Raw genomic sequence first — 15,750 nt, forward strand, 5'->3', positions numbered from 1 at the left:
ATTTTCTCTTCTTATGTCAACACTCTCTCTCTTTTTTTTTTTTTCTTTTTTTTTCGGTCATGTTATGTTTACCTGTCAAAGGCTTGTTACAAACTATGAAACACATCGTGCAGACTTATGGATGTTAGAAGAAAACGAATACTGCTCATGAATGAGACTAAAGGCAGGAAGGTGTCCTTTAAAACTAAACATGTTAATAGGACCTCCCTGTTTATATCATAGTTTATGATATAGTACGTGTATTTCAGTAATAGCCTGCTGAGGCCACTATACGTGCTGGCCTCATATCAAATGTGAAGGCAGACTGAGTCTATGTTTGACGTTTTTTATATCTAATCTTCCTTTTCAAACATTTAAACAGCAGCGAGTCTGCAGCTGAGGGAACACAAACTCAAACTGTCGGAACAGGTTTGCTCGTTTCTTGGATTCATTTGGTGATTTATTAAATGTATAACTGTTATTCTAATCTGCTGCTGAGTCTCTTACACTTTTCTTTATGCTGTATATTTTCACGTCTCTGGAATAGTTGGCAGTTAGATAGTCAGCTGGGAAACTTTGTGTTAACTCATGGAGCTGAGGATATCGTGGATATGCTGACCTCGCTGCGTGGTGTACAGAGCGAGGTCAGCATGATTAATATTCACAATAAAAATATTAGCCGAACATCATGAAGTCTGTATGTGTTTCATAGTGTCGAACAACCTTTGTACAGTTAAAGCCAGCAGTTACTACATGACGGAAACACCAACGTTATCTCTTTTATGTGTTTATACACAGGTCACGCTGATTACTGAACAAAAACCCAAAGATCAGATGTTAAACAGATTTATTTGCTCTCTCTCCTCCTTAAACATGTTTTTAATGTTAGTTATAATTCAGACTGAAACACGTAGGACACATAAGAACATCAGGAAATAAAACACCGATAAATATAACCTCAGTAAAAGAAGTCAGCGGGGGTTACTACAGCTGTGTACCGGGGCCTGCGCTTTGTCGGTGGGATTGCTTGCGAGGCGAGCGGGTCTATCCCACGCTTTGCCGTGAGACTGGGCAGACATCTCCGAAATCATCGAAACACTTTTGCAAAGAGGCTGTATCTTGACAAACCGACCAGACACATGAAGATTAAACCACTACATTCTCGGCTAAAAAAATATTAAAACGGTATTTGGTGACACACAAACAGGGTTTTTCAAAGCTCAGTTCTGTTAGCTTCCACATGCCGGTTGTTGTGTGCTAGAAACAATGGCCACCAGGCCAAAGCAATGGTTTTGACTCGATCAGCGTTAACCCCGCCCCCTGAGTTTGATGGGTGAGGCTGACAGATAAAATTATTTCATGATGAGAGCCAGGCGTCAGGACTGCCAAAATGAAATAAATAAATATATCATTAAATAATTAATTAAATGTGTCAATAATTAATTAAATGTGTCAATAATTAATTAAAATGTGAAATACATAAATAATTAATTAAATGTGTCAATAATTAATTAATTACATGTGTCATAACTATTTATTTAATTAATTAATTCCAATTTTAATTAATTATTTAATGGTGTATTTAATTAATTCATTATGGCAGTCCTGGCGTTCCATAGACTAAAAGCCGCAGGTGTTTCAATGTTGACTTATCATATGTAAGAGAATATGCACAAAGGGAATTGTCAGGAAAGAGATGGCTGTTTGGAGACACACCCCTTTTATTAATATTTTGAAAAACAAGTTATGGGTACATATTTGCATAACTTTTTAGGTATATGTACAAGTAGCGGTAATTACAAGTACGAAACATGTACTGTGCTTCATAAATGAGTAACAAATGTAGTACATAACAATAACCTACAGCACACCAGAAAAATAGATCCGGCCTACCTTTTAGGCTCAGGTGCAGTGACACGGCTTTAACAAGAAGAAAAGTCAGTCATTCACCATCTTTCTCTTCTTCCTGCACTGAAACCACCAAAGTCCTCTTCTCCAGTGTTGGAAACGAACAGGCTCAGGGTGGCTTCGTCATCCACTCTCCGCTTCTCTCCTTCGTTGTCACTTACAAAACCAAAGAAATCCTCGTTGTCAGTGTCAGAGTCGAACACCCTCTGAAGGGCCGTGGCGGTGTCCTCCTCTCCATCATGCAGCAGTCCAGCCCTTCAAAATCCGTTGGTGATCGTGGATGTTTTCACACTTTTCCACGCTGTCAGAATCCACCGGTGGAGTTGAGCATAACTTGCTTTTCGCAAGTTTATCGTCGCTCGTCATCCACACCTCCCGCTGAACGCGTAGCGCTACTTTGAAGTTTGCTTTTCGCGCTACTTGTACGGCACTATGTTCCCATGCGGACGGACATGTGACCAACATACCACTCTTGAACCCCTTGTGTGTCTGATCACATGCCCTTCCGCCAGGCAACGTAGTGCCGTACAACAGCGGAACAAATCATCACAAAATCATGGACAATCCATAGAAAAGCCGCACCTTACTAAAAGCCGCAGGGTTCAAAGCTTGTGCAAAAAGTAGCGGCTTATAGCCCGACAATTACGGTATGTATGATTTGTATCACCTTTATGTTTCCAAACCGACATCATGACCAGCAGCTTTACAGCTGTGGCTCCAGCAAACATCAGCTGATACTAGAAATTAATATTAAATAAATTCTAACAACAGCTGATCAAGCTTAAACCTGCTGCTGTTGTTTAGCGCGACATCCGCTGGTTTCCTCTTTCTGGCGCAAAGTGGGCGATAAACAAACAAGAGAGACGATCAGCTGATCATTGATCAGTTTCGTGATTGAAGTAGAAACAGGAGAGGGAGGGAGGGAGAGAGAGGAGAAGAGGAAGCAAAGACAGAATAACTTCAGCTTTGTGTCTTTTTCATTGTAGCTGAAGTCCGGGACTAATCGCTTTCCTTTTCCCCTCAACACGGATGTGTTGTAATTGGTCCAGCCCAGAGTTGATCATGACCAACTGGCTAATCCACCACCTTTCATTGTTTATACCGTTACAAAGACAAACAAACAAACATAAAAATGAAAAATCATCAGTCCAGTCCAGCTATGCGGTTAGCTGGTGGGTAACAGGCATCTCCGAAATAGACCAAATGCATTCTGGGATATTGCATTTCGTCATTTCGAGCTGATTGGAGACCAAAACAGACAATCAGATTTTTTCTGCATCCAAGTCTGTGATTGGCTGGTTTTGTGGCACAAATATAACGGTGTAGAGAAAGAGTTGAACGCGCACGGGCAGAAATGTTGAGAGCGCGAGCGACACATTGCGAGCGCAAATGCAAACACTGAGCGAGAGGGGCTGCTGTTGTGTGTGTGTGTGTGTGTGTGTGTGTGTGTGGATAACAGCAAACACTGAAATACAGTTTGAATTTTGTTCACTCAAATTCAGCTTTTCTTCGCTCAAAATAACTTTCTCCTCAAAATGCAACACGTGCGCTCAGAATAGCGGCACAAACATAACGCCATGAGCAGCTGGATATGATAATAATGACAATAACAATAATAATGGTTATTGTCAGTGAGACAAAAACATTTGATGAAAATCAGTGAGAGTAAATAAGGATTCGTGATGAACATTTAGGGCGGGACTGAGCTGAAGCTGATGATGCTACAAACACACAATGATGATGTCACACATCTGCTGTCCAGATGTCCTCCGAGAGGGTGGAGGCTGCTGAGCAGGCTGCCCGTGTGCCGTTGAGCAGCGAGCGTGCCCGACTGTATGGGTGTGATTCCTGTGCAGCTCTCGGGGGGTGTGGCCTCTGATGGCTCTTTAACCAGAGGTGGTGTGTTTGAAGACAATCTTGATGGAGACTCCGCCCCTCCTGTAGTCAGTAACCATCTCCTTGGTTTTACTGCAGTGTCAGATTGGAGCAGAGCCCCTCCCTGACAGGTCAGGTCTATAAGCTTAGTCCAACCACAGGTGGAGTGGATTGGGTGGAGTCATGTGTATAAGGACAGGAGAGGACTGAGTGTGAGGGTGGAGGAGCAGCGGGTGGAGCCTGGGTACGTTGTTCTCAGTAACACACACATGAACGGTGTGTCTGACCTACTCAGTGATCTGTGATAGCACAGGGTTCCTCACTGATCTCAGATCAGGTACAATTATTTACTGACCTCATTTTATAACCAAAGGGTCAAAGTTCAGCTTAACTGTGAAAGCATGCATGTTTCTCAGTTTGTGGACCGAGACCGAAGACGTGAGTGAAGGACGGCGTGAGACACACGGAGCAGATTTACGTCCATGAAGAGTGACTGTGATGCTCCACACAGAGTTCACTGTCGGCCTTCAACAGCTGATGGCGAGCTGTTGTCGCCCCGCCGGGCAGGAAGCATCCACACAGGCTCAGTGATGCAGGAAAGCAGTGTGTGTGGCCTTGAAGCCGCCCTGTTGTGTGTTCACATTCCTGCATTCTCACTTCATGACTGTTCATCCACAGACACACACACATATACACACACACACAGACACACACACACACACACACACACACACACACACACATATACACACACACACAGACACACACACACACATACACACACACACATACACACACACACACAGACACACACACACATACACACACACACACAGACACACACACACACATATACACACACACACACACACACCCACCCTCTGGTCCCGACTGGGACACACACGCTGTCGTCAGGCAGTCTGAGCGTGCTCTGTGTTTGTGCTGCGATGTGGTTGATAAGGCTACACACACACACAGACTCACACACACACACCTTCCTCCGGCTGTGAGTGTGTTCGGTGCAGACTAAACACAGCGCTGTGCTGGCTCCACTCCGCCCGGGTGGAGACGGCAGACTCCGCTCAGGAATGCAGCTCCTCATTCACATGTAAACCAAAATAACACACACACACACACACACACACACACACTCAGATCCTGCTCTCGCTGTGTGCAAACGTTTGACTTTCTTCTTGAACACAGAAACATCCAGATGTGCGTCCAGGCGATTCTCTGTTGTCGTTGTTCAAAAGACGCGTGGGCTGAGCAGCCGCTGCTGTTGCCACGGCAACCCGAGACACGAGCTGTCTTATGAAGCATGACATAAGAAACAGTTAAAAGTTTTATTTCTGGGCTTCAGTTTGATGTAAAAATACAGACACACAACATCTGGAAATGACAACAGTCCAGCTGTGTGAGCGCGTTAATCCATCACCCAGGAAACACCTGCGTCCAATCAGAAAGAGCCAGAAGCTCAGGTTTCAGGTACACAGGTGTGTTTGTGTGACCAGGCTTTGCTCAGCGGCCCGGCGAGCGTTGTGACATCAGCAGGAACTCTGCTGTACCTCCAGCAGTTCTCTGATGTCACGGCGAGCGGCCCAGGACGGCGTCCCCGCTGCTGCTGTCACACCTCCTGTAGCAAACAGTGATGATACCTGTAGCAGAGACATCAGTGTGAGTGCTGCTGTCCTCTGATGTCCTCTGATGTCCTCGTCTGTCTCTGCACTTCATACGAGGGCTTTGTGGTCTGTCATGTTTGTTGCTATGACGACTCAGTTTCCCTCTGGGGTTAGTAAAGTGTCCGTGATTCAGAGTCCAGCCCTGATGATGATGATGATGCCTGCGGCTGCTGCACTCTCACATTACACCAGGTCCTAATCATTAATCAGACTGATATTAAAAACAAAGCGACGTGCTTCGTGTCTCAGTGATGACTCGATCCCCGAGACCGCCGTCACCCTGCGCGACCCCCGACTGATGACCTGACGACGATCAGGCGGACAGCAGGAGCTGACCTCAGTGTTTGTGGACGTGATTTTTCTCATCCGTGTTCTTGTTGAGCCTCGGGCTTCTTCAGCTGTAGCTTTGACAGCACGAGCGAGCAAACATCACCGTTTAAATATCAAACTTTGCTGGTTTTCAGATTCTCGCTTCCTTCCAGCGTTCCTCGGTCGCTGCGGCGTCTGAAGCTGCGCGTGGGCTGATGGGATGCGTGTAGACGAGCTGCTGGGACATCACATTAATGGTTTTTGTTGTAAAGGCGGCTGAGCGGCCCGAGGCGAGAACGCCGCTCCGACGTTCCCGCTGTGCTCTCGGAGCGCCACACTGCATGTTAATTTGTTGCTGTCAGAGTTTTCCTTCAGGCTGACGTGGACGCCAATCACAGAGATCCGTGTAATGATGTCACCGAGCCCAACCTCCAACCACAAACAACCCGAGACAAACAAGAACAAAGATTGTTTCTGACCTCCGTCACTGCTCGCCGCTCGCTCTGAGGCGACAATGATGGAGGACAGTAACTGTCAGAAGTGTTTATGTGAGGCTTTGCTGCAGCTTCACGGCCTCACAGCTCGATCTCTGTGAAGGCTGAGGTCAGAGGTCAGTCTAGCTGTGGACGCGTCACACAGTGCGGGGACAAGAACACTTCCTGTTCCTCTGTGACTCTGACCATCAGTTCCAAACTAAACTTCCTGTTTTGTTCAGTCAGACCTGAAACGGGTCAAAGGTCACTGAGCTCAGACAGAGAGCAGGGTTTGACCCTCTTTAATATACAGTCTGTTAGCTGACAGGTGAGTCTCTGTGTTTTCAGGTCTGCAGTCCAGTGATGCTGAGGACAGACTGTGTGCTTTCACCAGTAACCCCCAGGGGGTGGAGCCTCTTCCTGCCAATGAGCAGCCAGGAGTGGTGCTGGAAAACGGCACGATCCGCTGCAGCCACGGCTCCCGCTGCTATGGATTGTGGGAAAAAAAAGCAGATGGAGAAATGCACCTGCTGACCCAAGGTGAGCTCATCGGGTTTGTTACTTCCTGACCTTTGACCTCTGTTGCGTTCTTCTTCTACTGTATCTGGTTACAGTTTGGCCTCGGTTTGCTTTCAGGCTGTTGGACTCACCTGCACGAGTGTCAAGCCGACCGCTGTATCCTGGTAACAGAGAAGCCGTCCTCCACGCAGAAAGGCAGCTATCGCTTCTGCTGCTGCAGCCACGACCTCTGCAATGCCAACTACACAGAGGCCCCGCCCACCGCCGACACACCCGCTCTGAAACCAATGAGGACGGACGGCCAGGCGGAACAGACAGGTGAGAAGCACTGACACCAATCAGTGGTCCCCGCTCCATAATAACTCATCATGTGACCCAGCAGTGTAACCGTTAGCAACGCCTCCACTGAGCAGCAGCAAGAAGAGACAAAAGATAAAGCTTCTATTTATTCTATTTCACTATGACGCTGCTGTTTGTTGGAGGCTAACTTCCTGTTAGCCATCATTAGCATCATCATTAGCACCAAACGCCCTGTGAGACAGAGCACACGCCGTTCTGTTTTAGAAAACACTTTCCTCGCTCTGCTTCGTTCACCAGGACGTGTCGAGGAACAGCAGCTGTATGTAAAACTTAGAGATGGACCGATCCCATATACAGTATCGGTCCCGACCTAAATTACTGGATATCGGGAGAAATTAAAAATGTAACCCGATCCATCCATCCACTGATTTACTCAGGAAGAAATTCAACACTGAAAAAAGACAAACAGTTATCTGAGTGACTTCGATAACTAGCCAAAGACCGCGGGGGGGTTGAAAGCGATGTGCCGGGAGTTCGCTGTTCTCGCCGGCTCAGATAATTTACACATTCTCGCCTGAAAATATGTTAAAAGTTTGATTTTTCAACCCAGAAAGATTAATAACTGTAATATTAAAACTAAGTAGCTGCCGCCATTGTTGGAAACTGGAATTGGCTGGGCCGCGCTATGAATTCTGGGATATGGTTTTTCAATTTTGTTTTCCGGGTGGAAAATTGGGAGAAATTCAGGAGAATGGCTCCGGGAGATTTTCGGGAGGTGCACTGAAATTCTGGATCCTTCCTGGAAAAATCAAGAGTGTTCATGTATGCATACAGCTGCTGGTCATGATGGTTTGGATATGTGGTGAGAGGAAACATGCAGATGAAGTTCTGAACTGTTTCTGAGAGACAAATAACACCAGGATCCTTTCTGTGTAGCTGACAGCTGGTAGCTGTGCAGGGGCGGGTCTCGATTTTCTGTCCCAGCTTTGATCCTGATGAAGACGAGTGTCATGAAAACGTGTTTGCATTTATTTGCACTGCTTTAAACTCTGGATGTCTATGTCAGATATCCAAATGTATGATATCGGTATCGGACATAAAAAGTGGTCTGGTGCCATCTCTGGTGAAAATGTCTGCAGTTCCCAAACACTGGATCCAAGTTTAGACGGTCTGAGTGAAAGTTGAACTTGAGTGACGCCTCAAGGTGTGTTTTATGGTAAGGTAGACCCTACAGTAACACACTTAATGATTTAATGAGCCACAGCTTTCTGTCCTCTTGGTTGCTGGTGCGGTGGACGAGCGTCACTGACAGCTGGTCTGAGGTCTGATCTGTATGAGCCCCTCAGTCTGACCTGCAGACCGGTCCCTCTTTGTCAAACTGACCTCAGAGCGCAGGTTACACAGAGTAGCGCAGGTCCTCACAAAGACAGAAGTACAAACATGTGTGTCGCACTGATGTGATGATGACATCATAACCCCTCAGATCACCGGCTGAAGCCAGAGGTGACGGTGCTCATCGCCCTGGTAACCATCGCCATAGCAGCCATCCTCATTGTGGCGCTGTTCCTGGGATACCGCATAATAAAACGTACGTACGCACACACACACGTATATACACATCTACACACACACGTATATACACACCTACACACACACACGTATATACACACCTACACACACACACGTATATACACATCTACACACACACACGTATATACACACCTACACACACACATGCACACAGTTTAGTGTTTTGTGAAGAAACAAATGAGGAAGTCATGTGATGAGTTTTTCAGATTAAAGCAGGATCGATGGATCTGCATGAAAACGTTAGCGGAGCTGCTCACAGGCTCACAGCTGGATCTGACCTGAAACACACTGAAGGAAGAGACCATGTGACACGACGTTTCTCAGCAAACCTCACACAGTGAGGGTCAGACACTCTGAGAGGTCCGAACTTAAGTTCTTACGACATGTGGAGGGAATTTTCCAGCTGGGCGGAGGTTTGTCGTCTCGGAGTAATCTTTAGAGCACAATAGCCTGAACATCCTGTGCTCTTTTTAAACAGTCGCTGTAAACAGGAAGTGCCTTCTGAGCGATCAGCTGATTTGTTTTAGTGTGTGGAGGTCTGAAGTCCTCGGGAGGTGGCGCTGGCTCACAACTGTGGTTTTTGTAATCAAAGGAAACTCGCCCATCTGACGACCTCCGACATTACACGTGAAATTAGTCGCGTGATATGAGCTGCAGTGACATCTGTGCTTTGATTTTGACACTAATTATAACAAATACATAAAAATCAATGTTAACTCACTTCTGACCTGGCTGCTGTCCGGCAGCCATGTTGGTCCTCGCCAGACTGAGGTCATGTGATCAGCTGTGTGTGTTTGTGCAGGGAAGCAGAAACACAGTCTGTCTGCTGTGGATGTGATGGAGGCGGCGAACGCAGAGTCCTCCATCGACCTCGACAACCTGAAACTGCTGGAGGTACACACACACACACACACACACACACACACACACACAGACACACACACACACACACACAGACACACACACACACACACACACACACACAGACACACACACACACACCCTGCAGCAGCTGCACAGGTTTATTTGGATAATACTGGTCAGTCGGTGAACAACAGCAGCAAGACAACGCCATCACAAACTGACCATCCTGTAACTAGGGCTGCTCAATTAATCAAATTTTAATCTCGATTACGATCTGGGCTTTCAACGATCATTAAAAATGACTGAGCCGATTATTAGCCCCTCCCTCGTGCTTTACTCTCGCGCTGCTCCGTGTGGCAAATCGAGCGCACCTCTCTGCATTTCGAACACTCGTCACAACAATAAGAGGACCCGAGGGAAGCTCGGAAAGCTCAGCAGAAGTTATATGGAGAGGAGAGTGACTGCCGTTGGTTGAAAAGAGGTAAAAAAACTTCAGTGGTGTGGAAACTAGGGCTGCCACAAACGATTATTTTGATAGTCGACTAGTCACCGATTATTTCTGCGATTAGTCGACTAATCAGATCATCATCCATTGGAGTAAAACTACAGCTTATTGCACCAGCAGCATCTGCTCTTATATAACTATCATTAGCTTACAGCTTTAAGCTTTTAAGGTGCTAACTAAAAATAAAGACAAGATGATGTTTAATGAAGTTTGCAGATTGTTTCGGTGAAGTTTAATAAACTCCTTGCTATCTAAAATATAACAGGACACCGGAGTAAATTCTGGAGCATCTCACACTTCTGATAATCAGCTGTCTGCTTGACGTTTATTCAGCTGTGTAAAAACTATAACTTTAATCTCAGCCAAACCGATTTACTCAGGAACAAATAAAATACTAAAAAAAAGCCAAACAATAACAGTTTTAATTTATCTAAGTGACTTATATATATGTTTAACCTGAGTCGCGAAAGACGGCGGTGGGTTTGAAAACAATTTGCCGGGAGTCCGGTGTTCTCACGGCTCTAGTGAGCCTAGCCCCCGGCTAGCTATCGAGCTAGTGGGTAACAGACGTCTCCGAAAACGTCGGAGCGCTTTTGAAAATATGTGGTGTCCTGATAAACTGAGCAGATATTTGAGGTTTACACAGCTACATTCCAGCCTGAAAATATGTTAAACGTTTATTTTGTGACCCAGAAAGAATAATAAGAGTAATATTAAAACTAACTAGCTGCCGCCATTGTTGACAACTGCGCTGGGCCGCGCTATGAATTCTGGGACGCTGCTTCTTCTTCTTCGGGGTTTAACGGCAGCTGGCATCATGAACATGCAGTGCTGCCATCTTCTGTTTCAGTCCGTTATTACACTCTTAAATCCTGCTACTTATTCCTGCGTCTTTCAGGATCTTACAAAGCTTCAAACGACGCGTCGACTATTAAATCAGTCGTCGACGATTTTGATAGTCGACGTAATCGTGACTAGTCGACTAATCGTGGCAGCCCTAGTGGAAACATTATGGGTTCGGTCAGACGTGGATCAAGTAGACACAGTGTGTAAACTTTGCTACGGTGTCGTAGCTGCACCAGAGCAACACTGCAAAGTTCACTAAACATAGATGTTTACATTTTTCATTTGTTTCTTATATTGCAAACATTTGCACTGTTATCAGTATTTGCACACTATTTTATATTATTTTTTAAAGTCATTATTCAACACATTGTAATTGTTAACCCTTTAAAGCCGGTCAGAGCAGCACGCTCCGTTTTGCGTAACTATTTTTAAATCCCTGTAGAACCGGAACCGCGTAAGCTAGCACAATAATTTGTTTTGCATATGAAACCGTAGGAGTTGTACTTACATCTTATGCCATCAGCTTGTCCTCGGTCACGGTTTCCTTCCACATGAAGTTTTGCAAAAATTGCATAAAAAGCGCTTGCAGGAACAAAAACATAATATTCCAGAAACACGCTTTGCCGATCCGATCAGCTGTTCGTAACACTTCCCACATTGAACAAGACGTCAACGCGAACTATCGCATGTACGTCATTTCCTGCCCGAAACCGGAAGTGATGTCATTTTTGCGGAAAATGCAGTTTTTTACTTGTAGGCCTTAAAAGCCTATACTGGTGTTTTTATAAGTCATGTTTGACTCTATACTTTTCTGAATAGTTGCTGGGATGCTTAGAACTCGAATTGCACTGCTGGAAATAGTTTATTTTGATGCACCTGCTGTTTTCTTTGCAAATTTGCATCATAGGATTGTTTTTTTGTTTTTCCTGCAGTATATAAAAATTGGTGTATCTCCAAAATAAAACTATGAAGACACTCAAAATAAATTTCCTGTTGTTGTAAACTATTTTTTGCAACTTTATTGTATTTAAAGTTTTGAGGGATAAACCTCTTAAATTTCTCCAAGTAGAAATATATGTAAACAAACCAAAAACGATTTTCAATTTTTTTGTAGTTTATTGCACTTTTTTGCAATTAATGTAGTTACTATGGACTTAATGCATACATATTATTAAAATATGGGCTATAACAGTTGTATTGATGTATAGCAACTTGAAATGCTCCCAATGACACTACAGCATGTAAAAAATTAATATAAGCTCTGGCGGACTTGGTTCTATGGGTCTTAAAGGGTTAAATAAATATCGTCAAATAATCGAGATCTCAATTTCAGTGAAAATAATCGTGATTATCATTTTTGCCATAATCGAGCAGCCCTACCTGTAACCTCTGACCCCTTTGTTGCACTGTTCCTTTAAGGGAAGAGGCGGGGCCATTAAAAACAGACCAATCATAATGATACAAAGGTTAGAGGTTCAACCTCAGATTGATCCCTGAGGAACGCCACAGCTCACTTTCCTGTTTCTATCCTCTGTCCTGGCAGCTGATTGGTCGAGGCCGTTACGGCGCAGTGTTTCGCGGTTCTCTTAACGAGCGCTGCGTGGCTGCCAAACTCTTCGGCTCAGCTAACCGACAGAACTACGTCAACGAGCGCTCCATCTACTGCGTGCCGCTGCTGCAGCAGCACGACAACATCGCCCGCTTCCTGACCGCGAACGAGAGGACGGCGGCAGACGGACGCCCTGAGTTTCTGATCATCATGGAGTACTACCCACACGTGAGTTCATCACAGCAGGTCTGAAGCTCGGTCACGGCGGGTCCCCGTGGACCCACCGGAGGACTGAGAGAGCCCAGTCCTCCGGTGGTGGTCAGGGGAGCAGATCTGGCCCAAAGCAGGCATGACAGGCCGAGCCCACTCAGAGTGAGTCTGACTGCTGAGGCTCAGCCATTGGTCAGATGACCTGGCTGAGCCTCAGGTGTGTTTGGACCACGTCTGACTGCGCCTGCTGTCTGAGCTCTCCTGACCCGCCACGTTCATGCCTCTAGCGCCCCCTCGGGGCAAACCTCACACATTCAGCTTGTCTACTGTCACCCTGTGGTGTAATGGGGTCTGCAGCCTGTGGGGGCGCCAGCTGCGCCTTCACACAGTCTCACAGTGCAGCTGTCAGCCTTCACCTCTGCTCTCCATTAGTCTGTTATTGTGCTGGAAGACGGCGCCTTCACACCCTCTTCCTGTCTGGAGCCTCTGATCTCACACACACACACACACACACACACACACACACACACACACACACACACACAGACAGATCAGCTTCCAAACCTCCGTCAGTCTTCAGATTGATTTCTTCCCTTCCAGGCGAGCAGACTTTACTGTTTCGTCTCTTTAACCTGAAACACGCTTCAGATGACCTCACATCATTTTTACAATCTGCACCTTTCTGACATCATCAGGGCTCAGAAAGTTTCCCAACATGTGAAAACATGTTCAGACTCTTGTTATCAGTCTGTATCTCACACACAAACAGACACACACAGATGCAGTGATGTCTGGTCTGGTGGGTTTCTGCATTCCTCTGCAGCCCTCAGACAGTAATTACTTGTTTAAGTGTCTGCGCTTACACACACACACACACACACACACACACACACGGTTCATCTTAAGGCTGAACATCAACCATGAAGTCGCCACTTTAACTTTCATCGTATCCAGTTACAGAGTGAATATATGGAACTGCCAAGATCAACAAATAAATAAGTAAGAAATGGATATTAAAAATAAACGGTACCAACACAGAGCAGCTATCTGAACGCTGCTCCAACAGAGGTCGATTATCGTGTTAATAACTTTACCTCCTCACTACGTACGACTCTGGATACTGTAGCTCCGGTGAAAACTAAGGCCTCAAATCAGCCAACGAGCCAGCGTTTAACGTTAACTAGTAATGACTTCATGAACTTCTGGTCATGTGTGCGAAGGCAGCAAATGCTTTTGGCAGTGTAGTGTACAACACGCACCATTCATGCTGCAGGAACTTCCTGTAGTGTCAAAAAGATCAGACAAAGCTGCATTTAAGGGTCAAACTGTGTGTGTGTGTGTGTGTGTGTGTGTGTGTGTGTGTGTGTGTGTGTGTGTGTGTGTTGCAGGGCTGCCTGTCTCACTACCTGTCTCTCCACACTGTGGACTGGCTGACCTGCTGCAGGATGACTCACGGCGTGACCAGAGGCCTCGCCTTCCTGCACACTGAGCTGCACCGAGGAGGTAAGATGACCTCGTGTCGCTCGTGCAGAGTCATCCTTGTTTCTTCATCGCAGGCTTTGATCACACAGACAGGAAGAAACGGTGCCGCTCTCAGGGTCTATTTTCAGCAGCGGATTGGTCCGTGTGAGGAGCATCTGGAAACAGGTGCTGTGTCTCCCCCTGCTGGCTGGAACAGACCCAGTCTGCTGCTTTAGTTTGTTTGTTTAGAGAACAAATGACATAAATGGAATACTGGAATAATAAATATCTAAATATTGGGATGAATGGTGCTGATTTTGAGGTTGGAGGATTATTTCTCTGACAGCAGAGGCTCTGGTGGATAACGGCCAGCTGTTTATGAACGTAATATATGTCGTTGTCACATGAAAAGAAAGGATGATGTTTCTGATGAAATTATTTTTCTCTTTAACAGTAAAAACATTAAAAGGCTCAGTTTGTCATTCTTTCATGTTTCCATCGCTGAACGTGTGTCGGAGGAAACAGAACGCCTTCTTGGCTTCATCGGCAGCTTCATGACGTGAATGCCGTCATCGTCCGGCTGCGTTGCTGTGAAACGTCTGCACGTTGCTGTCTTTGTTTCTTCCTGTTTGTGCTTTTCTTTCCTGCTGATATGTTTGTTTACCTGGTCGATTGTAAACAACAACAAACACGTGTACCCGACTGTCTCAGACCAGCACAAACCGGCCGTCGCCCACAGAGACCTGACCAGCAGGAACGTCCTGGTCCGGGCCGATCTGTCCTGCGTCCTCGCCGACTTCGGCCTGTCCATGAGACTGACGGGACCCCGGCCCTGTCGCCCCGGAGACGACGACACCATGGCCATATCTGAGGTCAAAGTTCATAAACGTTCGCTCTGATCTGATGTGCAGGTGAGGAATGAGCAGAGGGCGGAGCTGATGGATGGTGTGTTTGTGTGCAGGTGGGGACAGTGCGCTACATGTCTCCGGAGGTTCTGGGCGGAGCTCTAAACCTCAGAGACTGCGAGTCGGCGCTGAAGCAGGTGGACGTCTACGCTCTGGGTCTGCTGTACTGGGAGAGCTTCAGGAGGTGCTCCGACCTGTTCCCAGGTACGCAGCGCGCTCACCTGCACACCGTCTGCTTACACACAGTAAAGTAGCACCACCTCAGCTGACAGCGTGTTTGTGTTCACTGCTCGCTCAGGGGAAGCGGTGCCAGAGTACCAGCTGGCGTTCCAGGCCGAGCTCGGGAATCATCCGAGCTTCGAGGACATGCAGAGCCTGGTGGTCAGAGAGAAACACAGACCCAGGTTCCCCGAGGCCTGGAAGGAGAACAGCCTGGTCCGTCTTTCAGTTTGATGTGGTCAGATTGCTCCACAGCCTGAACCTTTGAAGTTAGACAAAGGTTCAAAGGGTAATTCCCAAAAGCATTTTGGATGTAGAGTAATCCCAGCGTGTCTCTCACTCTGTGTACTTTAGTTACTGCGCTCGCTGAAGGACACGATGGAGGACTGCTGGGATCAGGACGCTGAGGCTCGGCTCACCGCTCAGTGTGCAGAGGAGAGGCTCTATGAACTCACACTGCTGAGTACACACACTGCAGCACACAACCACAGGTACACACAGTACCACAGGTACACACAGTACCACAGGTACACACAGTACCACGAGTACACACGATACC

The 15,750-nt window shown here is 46.4% G+C and overlaps 1 protein-coding gene across 2 annotated transcripts in view; it reads left to right on the forward strand.

Annotated features, from left to right (window-relative positions):
• LOC147312151 (bone morphogenetic protein receptor type-2-like) overlaps nucleotides 1–15,750 on the forward strand; it is a 28,216-nt gene that overhangs the window by 4,931 nt on the left and 7,535 nt on the right. For both annotated transcript variants that reach the window (XM_086265680.1, XM_086265681.1), the window contains exons 3-12: nucleotides 6,572–6,763; nucleotides 6,860–7,060; nucleotides 8,526–8,630; nucleotides 9,435–9,526; nucleotides 12,391–12,624; nucleotides 13,995–14,109; nucleotides 14,779–14,939; nucleotides 15,029–15,176; nucleotides 15,271–15,407; nucleotides 15,546–15,682. In XM_086265680.1, the coding sequence (XP_086121806.1) occupies nucleotides 6,572–6,763; nucleotides 6,860–7,060; nucleotides 8,526–8,630; nucleotides 9,435–9,526; nucleotides 12,391–12,624; nucleotides 13,995–14,109; nucleotides 14,779–14,939; nucleotides 15,029–15,176; nucleotides 15,271–15,407; nucleotides 15,546–15,682 (1,522 nt within the window). The remainder of the gene's footprint in view (nucleotides 1–6,571; nucleotides 6,764–6,859; nucleotides 7,061–8,525; nucleotides 8,631–9,434; nucleotides 9,527–12,390; nucleotides 12,625–13,994; nucleotides 14,110–14,778; nucleotides 14,940–15,028; nucleotides 15,177–15,270; nucleotides 15,408–15,545; nucleotides 15,683–15,750) is intronic.

This window comes from Aulonocara sp. 'chitande type north' Nkhata Bay, linkage group LG16, assembly GCF_057382095.1.
Source record: "Aulonocara sp. 'chitande type north' Nkhata Bay isolate Kocher_YH1m ecotype deep benthic linkage group LG16, A_spYH_male_GT1.1, whole genome shotgun sequence".
Lineage (NCBI taxonomy): Eukaryota > Metazoa > Chordata > Actinopteri > Cichliformes > Cichlidae > Aulonocara > Aulonocara sp. 'chitande type north' Nkhata Bay.